This window comes from Chrysemys picta, chromosome 15 (assembly GCF_011386835.1).
Source record: "Chrysemys picta bellii isolate R12L10 chromosome 15, ASM1138683v2, whole genome shotgun sequence".
In the NCBI taxonomy this organism is placed as follows: domain Eukaryota; kingdom Metazoa; phylum Chordata; order Testudines; family Emydidae; genus Chrysemys; species Chrysemys picta.
This window is the reverse complement of record NC_088805.1, coordinates 25,563,422-25,587,696: the sequence shown is the minus strand read 5'-3', so window position 1 is coordinate 25,587,696 and position 24,275 is coordinate 25,563,422. Positions and strand designations below refer to the sequence as shown.

General features: G+C 47.1%; 1 protein-coding gene across 35 annotated transcripts in view; it reads right to left on the bottom strand.

The window, feature by feature from the left end:
* Window positions 1-24,275, bottom strand: part of NCOR2 (nuclear receptor corepressor 2) — a 395,046-nt gene that overhangs the window by 168,312 nt on the left and 202,459 nt on the right. For 30 of the 35 annotated variants that reach the window (XM_065568677.1, XM_065568676.1, XM_065568680.1 and 27 more), the window contains exon 7: window positions 8,078-8,134. In XM_065568677.1, coding sequence (XP_065424749.1) covers window positions 8,078-8,134 — 57 coding nt within the window. Of the gene's footprint in view, window positions 1-8,077; window positions 8,135-8,435; window positions 8,720-24,275 lie in introns of those variants that run through there. The other 5 variants (XM_065568698.1, XM_065568700.1, XM_065568697.1 and 2 more) reach the window with 5 other exon arrangements.

The window sequence follows — 24,275 nt, the reverse complement described above, 5'->3', positions numbered from 1 at the left end:
GAATATAGTATTCTATAGTATTGAAACTTTTTTTTAATGGAAGGGGCCCCCGAAATTGCTTTGCCCCTGGCCCCCTGAATCCTCTGGGTGGCCCTGGGTCAGAGTTGGGATTTTGGGCTGAGGCGCATCTCCGGCTTAAAGCAATCGATCCAACTGGCCTCTTCCCAGCATTTCCTTCCATCAGATCAGCTCAGGCCAAACTCCTGATGGGACCAACAACGTATTGAAAATCCTTCAACTTTTGCCCAGATCACCAGCATCATCTCAGCTGCACAGTCCCAGCCCAGGGTAATGCTCTGCGTTTAGGAATTGGCTGAAATGCCCAAAATAAGGAAGCCATTACAAACTCCTCCCCGTTTCAGGGTTAAGTCTGACTTTCCTAAAAGCTCTGGGTGCTTAGCACCAATCGGAGCAGGCCTTGAGTGTCCATTTTTTTAAGACGAGAGCAGCTGATAATGAGACACAGGACAAGACATCCAGCCTCCTGAACCCAGCAGCCCCGATTAGCCTTGAGCGGTGGGAACAGCTCCCAGCACTCTCACGCCACTCTGACCCCACTCCTTAACCCTCACCTCTGCATCTGCATCTCACCTAGCCCACAGCCACTGGAAAGGATCATCGAGACATGGAGCTTTTACTGGTTGGAATAGGTGACTATGGGAAAGAGAGCCCTTGTATCCATTTGAAATTATAAAGACAAAAGGCCCTGGGGACAAGTCTGAGATGAAGAAGGCAGGAGAGGAAGCAAAACGTGCCCTGGGAGACCATAAGAGAGCAGTGGATATAAAATATGGATGGTGATATACCTATCTCATAGAACTGGAAGGGACCCTGAAAGGTCATTGAGTCAAGTCCAGCCCCCACCTTCACTAGCAGGACCAAGTACTGATTTTGCCCCAGATCCCTAAGTGGCCCCCTCAAGGATTGAACTCATAACCCTGGGTTTAGCAGGCCAATGCTCAAACCACTGAACTATCCCCCACTACCACCTGGATGGCGGCGGCGGCATCATCTGCAGATGACACAGCCGGCTGGTGTAAATGGGTGCGGCACCATAACAGAGTTACCACCCTCCCCAAATCAAGGTTTTGTTTTTTTTTTTAAATCTTCCTTTGCTGCTTGCCTTCCTGCCCCACTTGGAGGACTGTGCCAAGCCCTGTGCACAGGGCAGGCCTCTCTGCTCTGGACTGGTCTTGTGAAAAGAGCGGCTCTTCCGTGCTTTGTACACCACCGCATATGATGCACTACGCAAGATACTTCTTTCTGCATGGGGGGGATCTCCGCCGAGGGCTCAGTTACACCGGCCAAGTGGGAAGAATAAGGAACGCTGGCACAAGATTTCCCCCCCATTAAAAATCAGTTTTACACCATTTATAAACCAGCTCGTACCCAAGTAGGAAGCCAAGAGAACGTGAAGGGGAAACAGGGAAAGCCACAAGAGCCACTGGTGCAACAGAGATTGCTGGAGAATGGCACCAGGACACAGCCCAAGTACCAAAAGAGACAACCATGAATTCGGGATCAAAACCAAATCAACATGTCTAGCCACTGGCCTAATTCTAAAGATAAGGGTCTGTGAGCACACCCCATGCTGTGTTAATAAAGCCAACCATCGCCCAGGCACAAACAGCAACTGATTAACACAATCTCGGTCTAACCACAGAAACGCCATCCAACTGTGCAGGCAATTTATCCATAAACTTTCACTAAACCATCTGCGAGCGATTTAACATCCGTGGCAAAGCGTGGTCAAACAGCCAGGAGCGCGCGTGATGGATGGCTTATGGTCAAAGTCTATATTCTGAACATGGTTAAATACAAGCCAGCCATGTTCACTCTCCATGGTAATGCAGCTGAGGTTGAACTGAGGGTTGAGGGTAATTTTGTTTCACGTTAACTATTGAAAAGAGCCATGACAAAGAGATAAAGGACTGGTTTGGCCTGTGTTTATCAGATTCCCGATCCCACAGCCTTTGAAAGGCTTGGGCTAATGGCTGTTCTACTGGCTCAACGTGTCTCTCTCAACAATTTTTCAGCATCTAAGACCTTGCCACACCCACCCAATGGACTTTTTCAGTCTAGAGTAGGATACTACTACTGTCTGTCCTAGAAGCTTGTTTTTCAAAGATGCAGCCCCCGTACTAAACGTATACGCCAAATAAAATAAAACAAAAAACACTAAGACGACCATAAAAAACCCACCATAGCTAAACAGCAGAATAAAAGAGGCAGTTCAGAGGCAAAAAGGGCATCCTTTAAAAACTGGAAGTCAAATCCTAGTGAGGAAAATAGAAAGGAACATAAACTCTGGCAAGTTAAGTGTAAACGTATAATAAGGCAGGCCAAGAGAGAACTGAAGAACAACTAGCAAAAAAACAAACAAACAAACCAAAAAACCCACAAAAACTAAAAGCAAAAAAAAAAAAAAATTTAAGTATATCTGAAGCAGGAACGGGGCCCCTCGATGGTTGAGGTTAGAAGAGCACTCAAGGAGGACAAGGCCGTTGCGGAGAAGCTAAATGAATTCTTTGTGTTGGTCTTTACTGCAGAGAATGTGAGGGAGATGTGGGTCTCTCTTTTTAGGTAACAAATCTGAGGAATTGTCCCAGATTGAGGTGTCAATAGAGGTGGTTTTGGAACAAATAGAAAAATTAGACAGTAATAAGTCACCAGGACCAGATGGTATTCACCCGAGAGTTCTGAAGGAACTCAAATGTGCAACTGCAGAACTACTAATTGTGGTATGTAACCTATCGTTTAAATCATCCTCTGTACCAGATGACTAGAGGATAACTATCGTAATGCCTATTTTTTTAAAAAGGCTTCAGAGGCGATCTTGGCAATTACAGGCAGTATCAGTCAAATTGCTTGAAACTATAGTAAAGAACAAAATTATCAGACACTTAGATAAACACAATATGTTAAGGAAGAATCACACATTTTGTAAAGGGAAATCATGCCTCACCAATCTATTAGAATTCTTTGAGGGTATCAACAGACATGTGGGCAAGGGTGACGCAGTCAATATAGTGTACTTGGACTTTCAGAAAGCCTTTGAAAGGAGTCTCTTATTCAAAGGAAGCTGTCATGGGATATGAGGGAAGGTTCTCTTATGGATCATTAACTGGTTAAAGGATAGGAAATAAAAGGCAGCAACAAATGATCAGTTTTCACAATGGAGAGTGGTAGACGGGGGTCCCCAAAAGATCTGTACTGGAACCTGTGCTGTTCAAAATATTCATAAATGGTCTGGAAAAGGGGGTGAAGTGAGCTGGCAAAGTTTGCAGATGATACAAAATTACTCAAGATAGGTAAGCCCAAAGCAGACTGCGAAGAGTTACAAAGGGATCCAAATAAACAGGATGACAGGGCAACAAAATGGCAGATGAAATTCAATGCTGATAAGTGCAAAGTAATGCACATTGGAAAAAACAATCCCAACTATACATACAAAATGATGTGGTCAAAATTAGCTGTTACCGCTCAAGAAAGATCTTGGAGTCATTGTGGAGAGTTCTCTGAAAACATCCGCTCCATGTGCAGCGGTATTCAAAACACCGAACAGAATGTTAGGAACCATTAGGAAAGGGATAGATGAATAAAACAGAAACTATCATAATGCCATTATATAAATCTGTGTATGCCCCACCTTGAATACTGTGTGCAGTTCTGGTCACCCCATCTCAAAAGAGATACATTAAAATTGGAAAAGGTATAGAGAAGGGCAACAAAAATGATTAGGGGTATGGAACAGCTTCCATACAAAGAGAGATTAAAAAGACTGGGACTGTTCAGCTTAGAAAAGAGACAATTAAGGGGGGATGTGACAGCAGTCTATAAACTCATGAATGGTGTGGAGAAAGTGAATAGGGAAGTGTTATTTACCCAGTCACATGACAAGAACTATGGGTCACCCAATGAAATTAATAGGCAGCAGGTGTAAGCAAACAAAAGGAAGTACTTCTTCACGCAATGCACAGTCAACCTGTGGAACTCATTGCCATGGGATATGGTGAAGGCCAAAAAGTATAACTGGGTTCAAAAAAGAACGCAATACATTCATGAAGGACAAGTCCATCACTGGCTATTAGCCAAGATGACACCACCTCATGCTCTGGCTGTCCCACAACCTCCAAAGGCCAAAAGCATGTGGCACAGGCCACTGTCACAAGCAGGGTAGTGGGACAGACGGACCATTGGTCTGACCCAGAATGGCCATTGTTATGTTTCTGTCCCTTCTTTTAAAGGTTGACCTCTCCATTCTGCTCTGTAATTACATGGCAGAGTCAACACAACTGCCATATCACCAGGAGGGCAACAACAGAAAAATTTTGTAAAATTGAAGAGTAATAATCCCTATAGATCAGCAAGCAGGAGATAGCCAGAGGATCAAACTCCATACTTTTAGATGTGCCCACCGCCGTAGCATCTCCGCGCTAACATGCTGACTGCACCTGTGCTATGGAAGACATCAGGCTCACGTCACAGTTTTCCATGGTAACGACATGGAAAGCAGTCTCGATGCAGTCAGACCCCTAATCAAATGAAGTTCATTGAAGCAGTACTGGTGGTCTGCGTCATGATGCAGAAGTGCAATGGACTACAACTGTATCCCAGGCAACGTATGTGCTACAAGGATGCTGTGGCAACCCCCACTGGCAATGCAAGGGCATACAAGACAAGACAGGTATGACCCAATCAGGAGCTAGGTTAACAGCAGCTTCCCTTCCCCGGTGCACATTTCTAACACTAACCCACCCAAATCTGCTTGTTGAAGTGCAGGCAAAGAACCTGCTGACTAATTCAAGTTTGGAAAGCTGCAGGGGAAACAGGCATCTGCCCTACTAAGTCCAGGTAACTTCGAGAGGGTAGGTCCATCCTTAGAATCAATTCCTCCGCTGGGAAGAGAAAAACCCAAGCTGCGACTCTGTCGCATCACATCAGCACGTTCCTCCTGATCAAAAATCGCACTGGAGGGGCTCTCTTTGCAGGAATGCTGGAGCCACTTTACAATGCACTTCTGCCGTGAGCTCCTGCAAGGGGGCTGCCAGGACTGGAATGAAGGGCGAGAAAACATATTGATAAATGAAAATGCCTTTCTTCAGTGTGATTGGGTAAACCGAGATTGAACCGACAGGGGTTTGATGAGTCATGTAAACACCAGTTCCTGGTGGAAGGGGAGGGAGGAATGGCTGGTGCGGCTGCTTATGGGTTATGATATATTCTTGTGCACACACAACCTTGCAAATACATCAGTTTGATTAATGTCACCAACTTCTGCTGCTTTTTCTTATACTGCCACAAGGAAAACTTTAGAGACACTATCGAATATCTTTTATTACCTCCCCCATCTTGTCTCTCTAGTATCCTGGGACCAACACAGCTACAACAACACTGCATACACAACATTTTTTGTTAACTAACAGTTTAGGCTGCTTTGAGTTAATGACAGGCCGTTCCACACAGCACTTGAAAAGAAACCCAAACATTAAGAAATATGGAACTCTAAAATCCCAACATCCAGTTCAACACATCACTTGTCATTATATGCTCATAGGCTAGAAACTTTCATCTGCCCAATATCCACATCACCCTAATTCTGCCCCCACGATGAAACAAAGAGAGACATCCCCCATCCATAAGAAATACAATAATCTCATCGGTGACCACCAATAGTAAAATGTTTCAGAATTAACTGTGCCCTGGTTGAGCGAACTCTGTCTTTCCTTGTGGCCATATACACCCGACAGAAAGAGAGATTTTGTAAATACTTAATTGGGCAGAGACGCACGTGTGACAGATCCCAATTAGCATTTCTCTAAGGTGGAGAATGTCCACTTGGAAAAATGAGACGACAGTTACATTTGTTATGGGGGACTTGGCTAGCGTGACACCCTTTTGAAAATGAAGTCGAATGAAAGCCGCAATGCACTGCAATGTTCAAACTGCCAATCTGTCTGCCCACCAGCATTGGAAACAAGAGAGAAATCAAACAAGTTTCAATCTCTCCACTCAAAAACAATCGCTACCTTGAGGAGATGGAGTTCTAGATTCAACCCTGCCATTAACACCTTAATGCTATCAGGATGTTCCCCTCAGCCCCAGACCCCAATCCGTGGTTTGCTAATGCATGTATGACCTCCTGCCTCTCTCAGTTTTGACTAACCAGTTTCCTCAATGACCTCTTGCTTTGAGCAATCAGCACCTGGCAAGCTACCTCCTGATCAAGCCGACGTTTATCTGGCACCACCTCTGTTTGAATATAGTAACCAGAGTGCTCTTGAACTAATATTAGTGAGACCGCCATGCCCATAGCCAAGCCGGGAGCAATTCACGCAGCTGTATTTCGAGTGAACTCAGGAAAAATCTGCAGTCCTTTCACATGCAACTGGCTCCAAGGGACCCAGAGCTGCACAAGAGACTCTAGGGCTTGAGGGTCGCCTAGGACTGTTGTATGTGCCTATATCACCAGACCTTCTAAAGAGGAGGATTACCAAGCAAGGCAGGCATGAAAAGCTCGGTCCTCCTTCCTAGAGCAATTTCCTTTCTGATTCAGAAGAGTAGCTGCATATGAACCTCATTTCTTGGGTCCCAGTAGCTTCTCGAGGGCCCTTGTCGTGGCTGGGGCCCTGTTGTGCTCACCACAACGTGGCAGCGAGTGGGGGATGGGAAAAGAGCGTAAGCCCCGTTCTGCAGCATGTGCATACAGACCAGGTTTCCATGCCCCACTCAGAAGTGGGGCTAGAACAGACAGCGATTAGGCTGGAACAGAGAGACAGGCTTAGCCTCAGTAAACACCACCCGTGCCATTCATTTATTTATTTAAACACACTGCATTTAAAGGACCAGCACCCAGCCCTGACAGCCAACCGGAGGAGCAGAGAGAGACTCTGAAGGGTTTAACTCCTTGGGGACTACAAGGAGACACAGTTATGCACAATCTCCCTAACTGAGAGGCGAACCGGGGATCATTAACTTCCTTGTGACACCTCCTGTACACACACACACACACACACACACACACACACAGCCATGCTATCCCAAACACTTCTGAATTAAAACCGGCAAGGCCAGCTCATCCCCCACCCCCCTCTTCCCAGGGGCTATTCAGCTGGCAGATTCCACCATACGCTTGACCTAAAAGTACCTGTCTGTATAAGGCTGCAGTCAGTGGGTGCTAACGGTGCTCAGCACGATACAGGACTGGGCCCTCAATCCCCCCCCCACCCAACTGCTCCCTTTATATAGAGTAGAGGGAGTTCTCCTGGGAAGCTCCGACACAGTGCCCCCCAATGAGCTGTTTTCACCTACAGCTCAGGAATCATATAGTTACTGGCATTTGCTGGAGACAGAGCAGGGTGTGTTGGGTAGAGGGGAGGGGACAGCTGAAATTTGACAGCAACCATGAACAACAATGATTGAATTTTCACTGCTCCCAGAAGTACGACAGGCAGCGGAGAGAGACGGAAATTGGACTCTTACAACTTCACAGAGTTATTGCTGACAGGTCATTCTGATCTAGAACGGGCAGTCCTGGAACATGCTCTTCTGACACTTCTCCTGCCCCCGCCCCCCCCGCATGCTCTCCTATTATAACTGTGCTGGGGAGGGGGACCCACAATGAGATCGCCCGCACACACCATCCTGATGTTCACCAGCCACTGAGGCACTGAATGCCTAGTACCAGGAACGTGGTGGAGGAAAACATTAGCGTCACGGATTCACAACTGCAGTGTCAAGCACCAATCAGGTTTTGGGTAAGTCCCTCCCATCGTTCTCCCTTTGGCAGAGGTAGAAGCAGGCTAAGGCTCCCAGAACAGAGCTACATGGGGGAGGGGGAGGTGTGTGTGTGTGTGTGTGTGTGTGTGTGTGTGTGTGTGTGTGTGTGTGTGTGAGAGAGAGAGAGAGATTATTCACCCTATCCGCTTTGCTTCCTCTTTGGTGCACACCAGTGACACATTCTGGCCAGCAGAACACTTCCTCCTTATGGTTTACACATAGGATGGTGCGCTGGTCTCCCAAGACCTCTCCAAAGTTGGCTGCCCTCCAAATCCCCATGTTGTGAGACGAGACTTACCAGTTCCACTTGGGGACCCAGTCCTTCCAGGATCCTGTGGGCCGCTTCTGCTTTTTTCTGCAAAGAAGAAGGGGGAGGGGATAGGAAGAGAAGTTATTTCTCTTGCCGATCACAATTTCAGTCCCATGCTTCATTTTTCTCCCTGCTTTTTCAAAACCTTTTGTTTTTTAAACTGCTGCTAAACTCAACCATCCCCACCTCCCCCCTAAGGTGCCAGGGGAAAGAAAAGGTTAAAAGCAGCAGAGCTCCCAGATCCGCAACACAACACAACACTGCAGGCAAAGGGCATCACTGGCTAAGTTTAACGCGCATAGTCCTTAGAGGAGCTGCAGAAAACAATCCAGACGCCAGCACCTACTCCATGCTGCCCAAGCAGTCCCCTCGTCCTCAGGGCTTATTCATTTAGGAGCCCTTCGGCCGCTCTCGGCAGCAACTGAATTCTCTTTCACTTTTCAGGCGTTTGGATTCTGTACAATTACCTCAGCACTAGCACAGCACGAGGGGGCGGGAGGGGGAGCAGACAGAGACAGAGAGAGATGCCCTTTCTAGGATTCATCCTCTCACGAACATGTGATCATTCCATCTGAGCTGCCCTTAGCTCCTTCCCTTGCTAGTTTCCCTCTCCCCTCCCCAGCACAAGACACATCCCCCTCCCCGGCAAAACTACCTGGCACTTACTAGGAAAGCAGGAACATGTGTCATCATGTGCTCAGTGGTTACTAATTAAACAGGCCTGAAAAAAGCCAGGGGTTCACTGAGCGGGGGAAGCTAAATAAAAGATGACATGTCCAGTCAAAAGCTCTCTCCCTAGCAAAGCCAGGCTTCTCAATGATTGGTACTAACAGCCCGATAAGTCTGGATCGCTTTACACTGCTGAGGTAACCCAGCGCTGATCACATAAAGCAGAACACCTGGCAGGATAAGGGGCTGGGGAGATGGATTTTTACACACACGTATTAAATAAAACAGAGAATGTTAAGCATTCAGGAGGGTTAGAAGGTGGGGGCAGGAGGGGGGGGGGGGGAAAAAGAGATAAAATTCCACTGCTGCCTTGAAGGGTTTAGCGTGGGGAGCGCAGGCAGCGTGCAGCTCCCCCAGGGTTTTAAAACACAGCGGAGTGGGGGGGGGGATCCTTCTTGAAGCACGTTCACCGCTTCATCCCAATAAGCGCTAAAGATGGGCTAGAGCCACGAGGTTGGGATTTGGATTTCAAACACTCCCAAGGCTGGGCTGCCCGAGGGCTGGGTTTCCGTTAAGTGCACTATAAAAAGACAGAGGCTATTTGCCAAATTTGGATCAGGATTTCAACCTTTGGGGTATTTAGATCGAGGGGGCTGATACCGGCCCCTCTCTGACAGCAAAGCACATGCCCCTCTCACACTGATGCCTGCGCACAGCTGGATGCACTTACAATGTTTTGTGATGGGAGATGCCTTGCTAATCCCCCACATGCCGTGCTGACAGCTCACCTCCATTCTCATCCGGCAAATGCAAGGGCTTTATTATGTTTCCCAAGATTTACAACTATCTATTCCCTACATCATCCCAGGGCAGAGCCTCAAAAGTGCAAATGCAGATCGTAGGTGTGCAAATACCAGGGCCTTGCACACCCACACAGAAGAGCTGATTTGCATGTGAGCACTTTTGCAGGTTTGGTCCCAGGATCAAAAAAGAAGCGCGTGTCTGCAGTCATCCACTAACCTGCTAAACGTCTACTAACCACCAATGAAAATTTGCCCAGCAAACCAGGATGAGTTTCAAACTATTCCACGCGCTGCAGGATGCGTGGGTGCAACAGAGTGGATTCTCCTCTCACATTGCTGTGATTTGGAACTAACTCAGCTGACATCAGCCCAATATAACTGAATCATGCAGCAAAGGAGCCTTCCTCACCAGGCAGAGTAATGCCACCACCACCAGCAGCTCGTACACAGCACGTTTCATCAATAAAGCTCAGAGGACTTCACAATGGAGGTCAATATCATGATCCCCATTTAACAGGTGGGGAAACTGAGGCATGGAGCAGTGAAATGATTTGGGCAAGGTCAGCCAGCAGCAGAGCCAGGAATAGACCCCAGGTCTTGCCAGCCCCAGTCCAGTGCTCTATCCGCTAGACCACACTGCCTCCCTCGTAGCTGTGAAGCTGTAAAGAACTGTTCTCTCCATGGCACAGAGACTGGCCATGCCCCACTCAAGGTGAAGCCCAAGTTCTGAACACGTGTAGTCTCCATGCCTAGTGATGTAGTCTCCAACCCAAAGATGCAAAGCTACTGCCCACCCAAGGGGTCTGTGGGCAAGAGAGCTCTTCTACACAGACAGCCCAAGGGCAGCCACGGTGAGAGCCCCACAGCCGTGGTCTGCTGAAAGACACAGATAAAACATTCCTGGCCCACCCCTTCCTGCTCCAGGGGATGCTGGAAGAGAAAAATACCCCCAAAGCAGCCAAAGCAAGGATAAGTTCCACCAAGCTAATGTCCAAACAATGCACAGAGGAGAAGCAGACAGCTGGCAGGGGGCAGAGGTGAGACTTGGCTCCTGGAATTTTATAGCAACCCCTTCCCTGTCTCGAATTTCCAGATGCAACAGGGGTCTGCTTCTGACCTCACTCACCCCAGCATAAGGTCACGAGCAACTCACTGAAATCGTGGTGTTACGCCAGCAGGAATGGGGGAGATGAGAGCAGAGTCAGCCCCGGTATTTCCACCCTCTCTCTGAGCGGCCAGCACCCCCATCCCCAATAGTCACAGGCTCCCCCTGATACTCAAAGGCTAGTCTGGCCCAGCGGGGGGCCATCACATTGGTTTGTATTTGAACTACCACCCAATAAACCAGCTGCAAGCTACAGCCTGGCTCACGGCTCTGGTGCAACTCGAGTAAAACAACAGGTGTGAAGAGCTCTAACTGAAAGCACGGAGTGGAATCGTGGTGCTAGTGAACTATGCAGCCAGTCCAGATGGGGCTGGGAGAGGGACTCCTGCCAAGTGAAGAAAACATGCAGAGATTTCAAAGGTGCCTTGGTGTGGTCTCATTCCCCCTCCCCCTCCAATTGTCCCTTGCCTATTGAGTGGCCGCTGTGAACTGAGTTGGTGCAGCAGGCCTGTTCTTAGTAGAACAGTGTCCACATCACAGAAACCTCCAGCGCAACCGGCTCCCTGGCTGGCAAATCTCCATGTGGTCAGGGATCAGACAGGCCACGGACAGACAGAGAGAGAATCCAGAGAGATGGGAGAGAATGAACTGTCCTGCCATCCCCAGATGTGATCCATCCAGCTCTGGGGTGAGGCCAGTGAGTGGATTCAGTGTGGGGAGATTGCATTGCCGCCTGCCTGGGCTGTACTTGTTCCAGAGATGAACCAGGAACATCAGTCTCTGGAAAGGACAGCCTTTTCCCCTAACGATAACGCTCCCCTAGCATTTTCTCTGTCACTCTCCTCGTTAACAAAGGATTGTCTCCCCTCGCTGGTCCCCCAGTGGAGACACTTCACGGGGATAGTGTGCGATGGCATAAGTGACTTCACTGACGGATCCAGCAGGTGGAGAGAGGAAGGAGAGAGTTTGTTTGCAAACACAAATAAATGCAGTTCCAGCAAAGGGCAAAGAGAAACATGCTGCAAAAAATACATGGCTCTTTGGGTCGCCTCTTTCTTGCATATTTAGCCCAGTATAAAGGTCTACCTACAATAGGTGGGACCAGGAGGAATCACCAAACTCAAAACTAAGAGGCTAACAGACCTCCATCGTGAAGTCTTCTGAGCTTTACTGATGAAACGTGCTGTGTACGAGCTGCATGCTGGTGATGGTATTGGGATGGGGCTCAGCAAGGCCAACTCTCTGAATGCCCAGACAGACTTTCCTCTCAAAGGTGAACCATGCCCGGCTAGATTTTTGTAATTTGCTCCTTCTTGGGCGTCCCCTGAAGATGATTCAGTAGCTGCTGCATTTGCAGCTCACACCTGTCTGCCTGCTGACTGGCACAGAGATGCCTGGGAATCAACGGGACCTGTAATCTGCACACAGCACTAGCTGGCAGAGAGCCATTGGACACACTTCGAGGTCCCCTTACCACGATATCAAGCCTCTTAGTCTAGGGCCATGGTAGATGTAGGCCCACATTTCACTCTAGGCCCCCCGCCCAAAACAACTGGCTGTGATTGTCAGGCAGGGGGCAAGGCTTTCTCACTGGCAGGGCCATGTCTGGGCAGCTAAATCCCTGAGATGCCCATTTGATTTCCCCCGTTTTTCCAAGTCTCTTCTGTTTGGGTCATTTGATACAGGACCGTTTCATACAGAGGGAGGGGGTGCTTCAAAGTCTGTAGCAGAGGTGGCGGTGGGGCTGTGATAGCGCTTTATAAGTGACGACCAACAATCTGTCCCACCACAGATTTGCAAAATAGACCGCGCCAGCATTCAGAGCTAGGTTTATCTCGCAGACATGGAAGCCACCCAGTGGTCAGTTGTATTATCTCCACTTGGTTTCTGTTCTCACCAAGGCAGGCTATATTCCAATCAGCCCCAGATCACTTCAGCTACCAATGGGGCCATTCAATTAGCTACAAACGGAAAACGAGCAGTGAAGAGATGCAGCTTCATTGGCTTGCATTTCACCCATCAAAATCTCTATGAAAGCGCCTCGGTGCTGAGAATTCTGCTAGTCCCTGGATATCTGTGAAGTTGCCAGAATGTATCTTGCGACATATATTTGGGAATGCAATGGCGCTCTCTCCAGCATGGCCCTGTTATACTAGATCATCACAATGGTCCGTTCTGGCCTTGGAATGTACGAATTTGATGAAAAGACAAAGCAAAAATTTGCCTCAAATGGGACTTAGATTACAGCATGTTTGATCCAAAAAAAAAAAAAAAAAAGTTGCTTATTTACACATTGCAATGGTATTTGTTCTTGTGCACTGAGCTTCTTTAAACTCCTCTTGTCGGGCTCGGCTATTTGAGGCAGACATGCCCCATCAGCTACACCGGGAGGAAGTGGAGGATTTGAACTCTTATCCTTCGGCTCCAAAGGCACAAGCTCTACCCTGAAAGCTAAAAGATCAGCTCCACTAACGGGTCAGTCTGGTAGCTAAGAAACCACACAAGCCAAACTATCAGGCTGAAGAACACACGATGGAGAAGGCTGCCCTCTCTAAGTGGCTTTTCCTTTAACCACGTACGGCCGCTCTGCTCCCGAGTTAACGAAAGCGGGTTGCTAGCTAGAAGCTCCCCCGCTCTACGAGAGACCACTGTGATGGCAGACCAGGACTTTGGATCCCCGCTAATACCACGGTTTGCACACTCTTTCCGCAGAATGCTCCACATCTGAAGAGAGAGATCATCCAACTTGCCCTCACACCTTACGATACTCCTATGGCACCCACAGGCCACTGCTTACATGGGAAAGCAGCTTGATGCAGTAATATGGTATTTTTAGCTACTTTCATTGCCATTTCACAACTGGAAACAAGGAGGAGTCAGCCCCATGGGGCCATCAGCGAGTGAGCTACGGACCACAGCCAGGGAACGTCTCCATGAACACAAATGCTGCCGTTTGTAAAGTACTGTATCAATGGGATGTAACATATGGCCTGCGTGATAAGAAAAACGTTCATCCCTACTCATAAAAAGGGACAACTGCCAAAAAAGGGACTTTTCCGTGCAAGATCCCTTCCGTTCGGAAACAATGGCTTGTACTGTAGATTTCCTGCTAGATTCATTAAGTCTGTAGCCAGCACTGTTCATATAACGCTATCACAGCTCCATAGATTGCAGTTGTATAGATCCCTACCTGTGAAATTAAATGTAGCATCTCATTATAAAGTTATAAACTTGCTTCACCAGTGCGGTAGCAGAACAATATCATGCAAAAATACATCACTGCAATGGCTGCACTTCAAGCTATGGTTGAACACAATAACCTTAACTCTGCCCATTACACACAGACATTGGAACAGACTGGTTCACATGATTTTACATCTGCATACATTTTAGATACACGTGTATCAAAGTTCCAAAAACTAAACCATTATACTAATGCCTGAGAAAGTCTAGGTGATGACATAATTCAAAAGACCGTCATGTAATGTTTACATGCAAGGATTCAACCTTAAAAGCAGTTCACCCCAACTGACAGCTTTTAATACTGCATTTAATTTCTGGTTTTCTTTCTTTTTTTAAAAAAGAAGGGAGGAAGTTGAAGTTAAACAAGCCTCAGTTCTGTAACGAATACAAACCAGTCAACAAAAGCCAACTGGAGCCCTTAGTGAGCTGCACACTCCGAGGCTTGGGCACCCGTCTGACAAAGGTCACTATGTGTTAGTTCTGCATGCTAAGTGTTTCCATGGCTGTGCATTCATCCTCACTAATTTGTATGAGTTAAGCCTGTTCCTGGACTTGTCAATATTAAACATTTAGAAGTTTAACCCCAATGAGCCTAGAATTTTCAGGTCTCTGGGAGATCTACAAAACACTAGGATCTTGGAGAATATTGATGCAGCGGTATTAAAAAACGTATGAATGCTTAAAAACAGTGGGTGAGATTATCAATAGGAGCAGAGTTAGGCCAACTCTGAGTGCTTTGAAAAATCCCAAACAGCATGCTGTGCAATGCAGGCATTTAGCGAGCGGTGCACAAGTGTGCACTCATTTCTCCTTAGGCATCCACCTATTGGCTTACCGACACGGACTCTGGCGCACGCCTGGTACAAAACGTCACGCCGATTAACCACAGGCGCAATTAATTGCGGGCACAAGATCGTGCCCACAAAACTAGAGGCAGTCTTTCACTGCGAAGGCCCATTATCACAGATCCTGGTGCACAAAAGCAAGATGTCCTGGCACAATCAGACGCAGCCTATATAGACGGATGTTGCTGAAGGCCTGTGTGTATGATGAGATTAACTCAGAATCAAGCTGAATGTGTTTGGCTGCCACACTTGTCATATTTAGACAAGTGAATGAGACGACCGGAAGCAAAACACTGCAGGGAGAACGGAGTTGGGAATCGAAAAGAGTGACATCATTCCTCTTGCGTTAACTGATTAAACATACACATCTCCAGAATGAAACAGCGCTGGGGAAAGTATTCTGGGCCCGGCATCTTGCTGTACAGACACAAAGCAATGCCTCGATCACGAAAGCTGCCTGATTAACACTTGACACACAATGTAATTGCTGACGCTCCTTGCTGCATTTATCAGATCGTAATACAACTGTAACAAGCTATTTAAAAGGCCACACAGACCGAGGCAAGAGCTGGGTGGCAGAGATGTTAATGACATATTAGCTAGCCAAAGTTTCCCCACAGTCCTAATAGAAGACTTTTGCTGAAGGACGAGCAGCATCAAGAGAACACGCTCCCGTTCTGCAGGCTCAGGGACAAAGAGCCTGGTCCAGGAAGGCAGGCGAAGGGGCAGTGGGCAAAGGAGGCTTAGAGCTCCTCCGCATTAGCAGGGTCTTTGCGGCAAAAGGGTGCCAGTTCCACTGCTTCTGTGCCCTTCTATGGGCACCTAACGGGCATCAGGATTCCACTGAGGGCTCAACGTTACTTCCCCGGGAAGTCAATGGGATTTTTTCCCCTATTGATTTCATCAGGAGCATATTGAGCCCATAATGATCAACCCTACAGCGCGTCCATCCCCACACTCCATCAGCCAGCCCAGAGTTCTGAATGTGTATTATTTAACTGCGCGGTCACCAAGACATTAACAAGCCAATCTAGGCATTGTTCTTAGTGTGATGAATGACAATCCCACTGGTTTTATACTCCCTCCACTGTTCCTCAGCAAGCAGTTAATGGCCCCTTTTCCAGATTCAGTACAGATTCCTGACACACCATCTATCAGTGGCTCAGCCTCTGAACGGAGTCATTTGCCACACTGGAGCTAGCACCGTGGGGCCCAAATTCTGCTCCCATTTACACCACAGCCATTCTACTTGAGTGGAGTGACTCCGGATTTAGCACCAGGGTAAGCTTGCTAGGGCTGTGGAGAAGCCTCCTCTGGGCCGCTTTTAGGAAGTACACATTGGGAGGTGCGACTGGACATAGTACAAGGCAAAGCATTAACTCTTCCCATGGGGGTTTAGGGGTCTCCAGATACAGGGATGAGCAAATGATTTATGGGTTTTACGGTAGCACCGGGAGGCCCAAACGGAGACCAGGGCTCACAGGGAGGGGCAGTCCCTGCCCCAACGTGTTTACAGTCTAGGTAGATAAGGGGTCGTATGATAAACAAAGGCACAGAGCAGGGGAGTGACCCGCCCAAGGCTGCCCAGTAGCAGAGCTGGAAATAGAATCCAGCTCTCCTGACTGCCAGTCTAATGCCTTATCCACATTAGGGGATCCCTCTTGACCCCTTCGGTTACGACACTGGTGATTCTGGCCCACGTGACAGGACAATCAATCCCTACGTAGCATAGATCCCATTTGTCAACAGAGCCAAGTAGCTGCACATCTACCTGCCCTGCCCCCCTCCACCCCCTGGTGCCCCGGTGCACACATGCCTCCTGCAGAGCAGGGCTCTACAATGCATGGTGATCACGGCCTGCTCTCCCTTGTGCAGCTGAACCAGCACGACGACTGCGCAGAATTTATCACCAGCTGCTTCCCGGAGTATACCAGAAAGAGGCCTAATTCTGCCATGTCACAGTCACCAGGGGGTGAGCATGGTTATTTCCCATTCGGGGTGGGACAGACTTGTCATGTCACGGCTCTAACGGGGCGTTACAAACAACAGAGAGCTAAAAACCCACTGAGTTACGCCCGGTGCAGCGAGCAGTTTCCTTTTCACCTCCCGGTGCTGGGAACTGGCATCGCCAAAGGCGTCCATGCTCGTGAGCCCGAGAAGCTCCAGGCATGCTTCACTGTTTGCTTTGCATCTCCCTGCTGTGTCCCATTCCACACGGCATCATGTCTTGGGCTGCTCCTGGGGCCGGACATACCACAAATAAGCTGGGGTGTATTAACACAGATCGGCACCGAGATCCATTCACATTTCCAGCTATGTCCGAGAAGATGGGCCTCCTCTGAAACTCTGCCCCTAGCTTCCCCACTCTGCCTTCCCAGACTTCACATCCCGGATGGACTCCTTGATTTCCCTCTCTATGGACTAGACTCTCCTTCACCCTAGGGGGCGCGAGGAGCAGGGACAGAGCACAAAAAAATCCTCCTTAGACCCCATCTAAGGTGCTGGCCGCAGTCACAGTCCTTGCTCTGGCTGCATCAGCACCAGCATCAACACCCGCATCTATTTGGCATCTTCCAAGGGGGAAGGATGATCGATCCCCTCCCCCGATTCCCACTGGCCTGTACATCCTCTCTGAGCACAACCCTGGCTCCTGGAGGCTTGATGCCTGATACCTCCAAGGACTCCTACATCCCCATTGTCCCCTGCTGGACACTGGGCTGGCGAGCCCCAATTTAACCCTTTGTTTCTCAGATTCTCTGCTGGATGGGGCACCCCTGCCAATATCAGGATTATGCCCCTTAAACCCGCTCCTGAAAACAATGGTGACATCGTACACAAGAAACTCCGTGAGGGCCATGACAATCTCCATGCAGGTCTAGAAATATTCATGGCAAAGGTTTTCAGTGGGACCCTCAATCTAGGAACACAAACCTGGTTTTCCCTTTGCTGAAACTTGGCATGGGAGAGGAGAAAAAAGGGTCCATTAGAGCAATTTACAGGCAACGAGAGCGTCTTGTAGGGATCACAATCCAGCACAGCATCCTCTGACTCCCAAACCTCCCAATGTATCAGAGGGGTTAGTGAGTTTGGGTTGGGGTTGGGGTTGGGGGGGGGGGGGGGGGACAAAAACATCCAAAGATGAGGAAACATGAAGTTACTTTGAGAAAGTGGATTCTGGAATTAGAAGGGGGAGTTTTCCTGGAATTTTTCCAACCATCGTTCCATATACACTCACAGCCGCCAGCGCTGAACCATGCTCTCAGGGTTATTTATAGCATTTCATAGACAGCAAATGCAGCACTCAAAGCCAGGCCATGCCTAAGAATGTAAGCATTCTCATTCAGGATCAGGCATGTCCTGCACTGAGACAAACAAATCTCTTAAAGTGGCAGGAGAATACCCAGAGCAGTGCTGGAAACGTTCACTGCGTGACTACGTTCTGGCCTGGCCATTTAGATCATGAATTCACCACCACACGCTAGGTAGCAAAGACTTGTATATTAAAGCAGCAGGAAAGATTCTGATCTCAGTTACAATGGTGCAAATAAGAAGTAACTCCACTGAAGGCAATGCAATCAGATTGGTGTAAACCTCAGATAAGAATCAAACTCCTATATCCTGCAAAAGACAGAAATAATCAGTTTCATTATGTCAAATGTAAAGATCTCTCTTGCATGTGCGGTCTTTTGCATTAAGATTAAAAGATAGCTGGGACGGGACTGCCGCTTATCAATACTGGCCCCCATCTGGAAGGTTTTAATTTCTAGACACCAAGAGAGCCTTTTATTTTCTCCCAACTCCAGGTGCATTTCATCTGGAGTCAGACCACCATGGCATTTTGGCACAGCTTACAAGCTAAGCAGGGTTTGGCATGGCCCAAACTTGAATTGGAAACCTCCCAGGAAAACCTGGGGTTCTGCAGGATGGTGTTGTGCCAATTCAGCAGGTCGTAATCTTCTCTCTAGCTCAGGGGCTTGTCTACACTCGAAACACTGCAGTGTTTCAGTGTAGATGACAGGAAGGGCTCTCCCATCGGTGTAGGTAATCCACCTCCCCAAGAGGCACTCGCTGGAAGAGTATCAGAGGGGTAGCCGTGTTTGCTGCTTTTACAGATCCAGACTAAGAGTCTATAAGGTGCCACAGGACTAACACATGTATTGGAGCATGAGCTTTCATGGGTGAATACCCACTTTGTCGGATGCAAGCTCATGCTCCAATACGTCTGTCTATAAAGGTGCCATAGGACTCTTAGCTGGAAGAATTCGTTCGTCAACCTAGCACTGCCTACGTGAGAACTTAGGTCAGCTTAACTACGTCATTCAGGGGTGTGGATTTTTCATACCACTGAGTGACGTAACTGAGTCAATTTGACCAGGCCTCAGTATTGGTCCAATGTCCTCAAAAGTCGAATCCAGGGTCTGTTAGAGCCTTCTGTCTGATCTCAGTCGCCGGGGTGGAGTTAGAGAAGAGACGTAACTCCCTTCCATGAATCAAGAAATCCCTATCGCATTGATACAGCAAGAGGGTTATTTTTCCTGTCACCTCAGTGATGCAAGCGCTCTCGTGAAACAGAGGGATGTGCAATGCGTGGAATTCACACGGCCATCAATTGGTCCCACAGTTGAAGATCCGAGAATAAAACTTTTCAAGAGCGTGTCCACCATTCCCTATGGGAACTCCCTGAACTAGGCATCGCAGGCACCGTGAATTCTGCGCTGCTATTCTAGCGACAAAAGCACAATTGGAAAGTTTGAAAGAATGTTACTGAAATTCTACCTAGCAGGTAGTATCTGCAGTGGGCTGTGCTGCAGACAACCAACTCGGTTTGCAAATGACTCATCAAGCATAATAAGAAAACTGGGGAAATGGGTCATATTGGAGATGTGTATTAATAATCCTCCCAACATTTCCTGTGCAGAGCGTGACTGACCGACTCATTTCTGTTCCTCTCTCGTCTCCGAGTACTTGCTTTTGCTAGTCATTTTAAGTGGGTTTCTGCGGCTGAGTGTGTCATACTCCATCACACCAAGTGACAGAGGTGCAGACCTTTGGTGGGGGTGTGGAATTACATATAAATATCCTAGCCAGCAGACTTCAAAGTTATCTCCCATTCAGAAGGCACTTTAACATGAAAAACTAAAAGGCTAAGGAGGGCTTTGAAAGTGATAATAAAGTCTAGTCATCAGCACAATTATAGGAAAGCATCTATTTGTCAGAAGCACCGTATAGTACGGCTTATGCTCCTCTCCTCAGAGCTTTCTGGGTGTTACCGCACTTACTGCAGTTATTTCCAGCCCCTCTGAAAGCCTAGGATACAGCATCACTTGGTCTGGATGACTCTCAGTGGACAGAGAAAATCCCACACTTACATGGAACTTCTGATCCCTGAGGAAGATAATAAATAGACAGAGGGCAAAAGTCTATTTTGCTTTAAATCTCTGATGGAAAACAAAAGGGTTCCAAGGTGCTGGGAACTTCAGATGATTGAATTTTGTCTGTTTGCAACACATCTGTAATGCTAAAGCGATGCTTACCGCATATTTTTAAATGTCAATAAAAAGATTTTTTTTCCTGTTTAAACTGTCCCACTGTAACATCTGAAAGGCAAACCTGGCTTAATTGTCTAGCACATCAGAACCTGAGAGTGAAAGTGACCAGAAACAAAAGTGAAACCAATCAGTCTTTTTTTGTTTAGTTGTCCAAATAAGCAGAGCTCAAAAAATAAAATAAATACATCAATAAATGATGTTAAGTAAATTAGATTTTTAAAATTCTTTCAGCTTTAATGTTCAAAAGTAGGGCTGTCAAGTGATTAAAAAAATTAATTGCAATTAATCACGCTGTTAAACAATAAAAGGATCTTTATTATATGGAGATATACCTATCTCATAGAACTGGAAGGGACCTTTCAAGGTCATTGAGTCTAGTCCCCGCCTTCACAGCAGGATCAAGTACTGTCCCTGACAGATTTTTTTTTTTCCCCCCAGATCCCTAAATGGCCCCCCTCAAGGATTGAACTCACAACCCTGAGTTTAGTAGGCCAAAGCTCAAACCACAGAGATTCACATGTCCCTTCATGCTTCAACCACCATTCCAGAGGACCTGCGTCCATGCTGATGACGGGTTCTGCTTGATAACAATCCAAAGCAGTGTGGTCCAACGCATGTCCATTTTCATCATCTGAGTCAGATGCCTCCAGCAGAAGGTTGATTTTCTTTTTTGGTGATTCGAGTTCTGTAGATCCCGCATCAGAATGTTGCTCTTTTAAGACTTATGAAAGCATGCTCCAGACCTCGTCCCTCTCAGATTTTGGAAGGCACTTCAGATTCTTAAACCTTGGGTTGAGTGCTGTAGCTAGATTTAGAAATCTCACATTGGTGCCTTCTTTGTGTTTTGTCAAATCTGCAGTGAAAGTGTTCTTAAAATGAACAACATGTGCTGGGTCATCATCCGAGACTGGTATAACATGAAATATGTGCCAGAATGCAGGTAAAACAGAGCAGGAGACATACAATTCTCCCCTAAGGAGTTCAGTCACAAATTTAACGAACACATTTTTTTTAAACGAGTGTCAACAGCATGGAAGATGTCACCGTTCCAGAGAAGGGACATATGAATATTTAGCATATCTGACAAACAAATACCTTGGAATGCCGGCTACAAAAGTGCCATGCAAATGCCTGTTCTCACTTTCAGGTGACACTGTAAGTAAGAAGAGTGCAGCATAATCTCCTGTAAATGTAAACAAACTTGTTTGTCTTAGCAATTGGCTGAAGAAGAAGTAGGACTGAGTGGACTTGCAGGCTCTGTTTTACATGGTTTTGTTTTTGAGTGCAGTTATGTAACAACAACAAAAATTTACATTTGCAAGTTGCACTTTCATGACAAAGAGATTGCATTACAGTACTTGTATGAGGTGAATTGAAAAATACTATTTCTTTTGTTTATTTTACAGTGCAAATATTTGTAATAAAAAATAATATACACTTTGATTTCAATTACAACACAGAATACAATGTATATGAAAATGTAGAAAAACATCCAAAATATTTAATTGGTATTCTATTGTTTAACAGTGTGATTAAAACTGCAATTAATAGCGATTAATTTTTTTAAACACGATTAACTTTGCGTTAATCGCATGAGTTAACTGCGATTAATCGACAGCCCTATTCAAAAGGTGTTCTACTGATACAGATTTATTTAACACAGGGTTTTCACATTGACACTGTAGCCCTGATTTATAGTGGCCAGTATAAATCAGGAATAAGTCCACTGAAGTCACAGTTACACTGGTGTAAAACCACTATGGGATCAAAATCACACCCCATGTCTTTAAAGGGCAAGAGGATTAAGCCTGTTGCAACAGAGAAACTAAATAGATAACAAGAGGCTAGATTCTACTTGGGAACATTAAAATCTTTTGTTTATTTATTCATTTATTTCTGGAAGAACCAGCAATGCTGAACATGCTTTATGAGGGCAAATGGATAGACAGGGAAATACATTCCATACAGACATAAGAGCAGTAGGATTTAAAAAAAAAAAAAGTATAAAAAAATCCTTTGAATTTCAATTTTCCACCACACTGTTGTATCTATAAATACATAGCAGTGCCCTTCTGAAGGAACAAGCACTGAGACAGAAAACAAATTAAAATTTAATCTTATTGATTTCCACAGACACAATCCCAAGAGCCAAATAGACATTGTTGCCGGCTTCCACTGGCTGCTCTGCATCCAACTCCGTTTTTCAAAAGCCTGACAGCAAAGCCTGAAAGGGCAAGCAGTGCCACAACCCATCAGCACCCGCACCTGCGATGGAGAACGAAGGGATTTACATCCAAACCCGAGTGACACGGTGGTTAATCACGGTCCCACAGCAGTGGCGCTGAACATAAAAAGCGGCAGTGAGCATCTTGACATTAACTTTTCCTCTCCAAAAGAGAGAAGTGATGAGCTCAACACTTGAAAGGAAAGCGGATGTGCCCGTGTTTCAAAGGACAGCTCTGACACTCAGATCAGAGACTGGCTGTCTCAGAGGAAAGAGATAAAAGCCATCAAGTCTCTGGGCTGAATCTCAGTTATAGCCCTGCGACGCCAGGAAAGCCAGAGTTTGAGCCTCACAGTGCACTGAGCTAAGTGGAGAAAGGTGCCTGGCGTTAACGAGAGCCCCAGTTCAGTCAGCAGCTTTTCCGCCCCAGATATGAACCAACCATGGGGTAAAATAGCCGAGCCCCAAGAGAGGGAAGAAATAGCTGAAGGAGATGCAGGTATATGGCTGCCCAGAGATGTGCTGTAAATGTAGCTCCCTCCTTACACACACAAGCAGCTCTACAGAGGATTTCAGGAAGAAAGGGGAGGGGGGGAAATGGGGGTGGGAAGGAGGCAGTAATGGGGGGGGGGGAGAACATGGAGGTGGGAAGGAGGCAGTAATGGGGGAGGAGAACATGGGAGTGAGCGTTACAGAGCGGGGGTAGGACCTAGCACAATGGGGCCCTGACCTGGTTGGTGTCTTGGGGCTATTGAGATGTAAATTCTAGCTCTCCTGTTGCAGCGAAGTCCTTCCGAAGGTGGATGCTTTCCAGAGCCTTCAGGCCGCCTGGAGCAGCAGTTCTCAGCAAGGTTTGAGCTGCCCTACTCATCTCTAGAGAGGGTCATTTAAAATGTCCACACAGCCAGTCACTGCTTCACCCGGCAGAAAGCCAGTGTTCCACTAAGGGCCTGCTCCACCAAACTGCATCCAAAACCAATTTATAGATATTAGCCAGGTTTGGAAACTATTTTGAAACCTCTCTCTCTCTCTCTCTCCAATGCAGATATGGCCTTTGAAGGATTAGAGGATTCACAGCTTCAAAGAACTTTAGGCCAGACGGGACCATCAAGCCACATAGCACAGGCCAGGGAATTGCCCCCAGCAATTTCTGCATGAAGCTCATATCTTGCAATTGAACTAGAACGTATGTTTTTTTGAAAGGCGTGAGATCTTGCTTGAAGGGAGGGGCTGTGGAGACTGAGCTATCCAAATCCTGAGCCTCTCCTGTCAGTAATAGGCAGTCTGAAAATTGCCACGCTGGACAGCATGCCATAGACTGGAATATGGGAACAGGACAGAGACCCACCACACTTATTTCACATGATACGTTACCACCACCCTGGGCTACATTCCAACCCAGTGTCCTACCAGTTAGAGGTTCCCCTTTCCCACGAGCAGTTCCTCTGAGCCAGTGATTTCCCTCCATGAACAGAGAGAGACATGCTGGAAATCATGGAAACATACACATGGGCATGCACTGACAACGGGCTGTAAGTGACTCTGTGTTCGTGTACAGTGATGGGGAATTCAGAGAGCAGAGTTAACGGCCACAAACGGTGCATTCCCCTGTCCGGGCAGAGGCAGCATGGGAGGGATTGCTGACTGGAGCCGGAGAGCATCCGCCCGGGCACTCTGACAAATGAGATATGAACAAAACCAAAAGTGTGATGAGTTCTATTCAAAAAGTAAATCATGGGGAAAAAAAA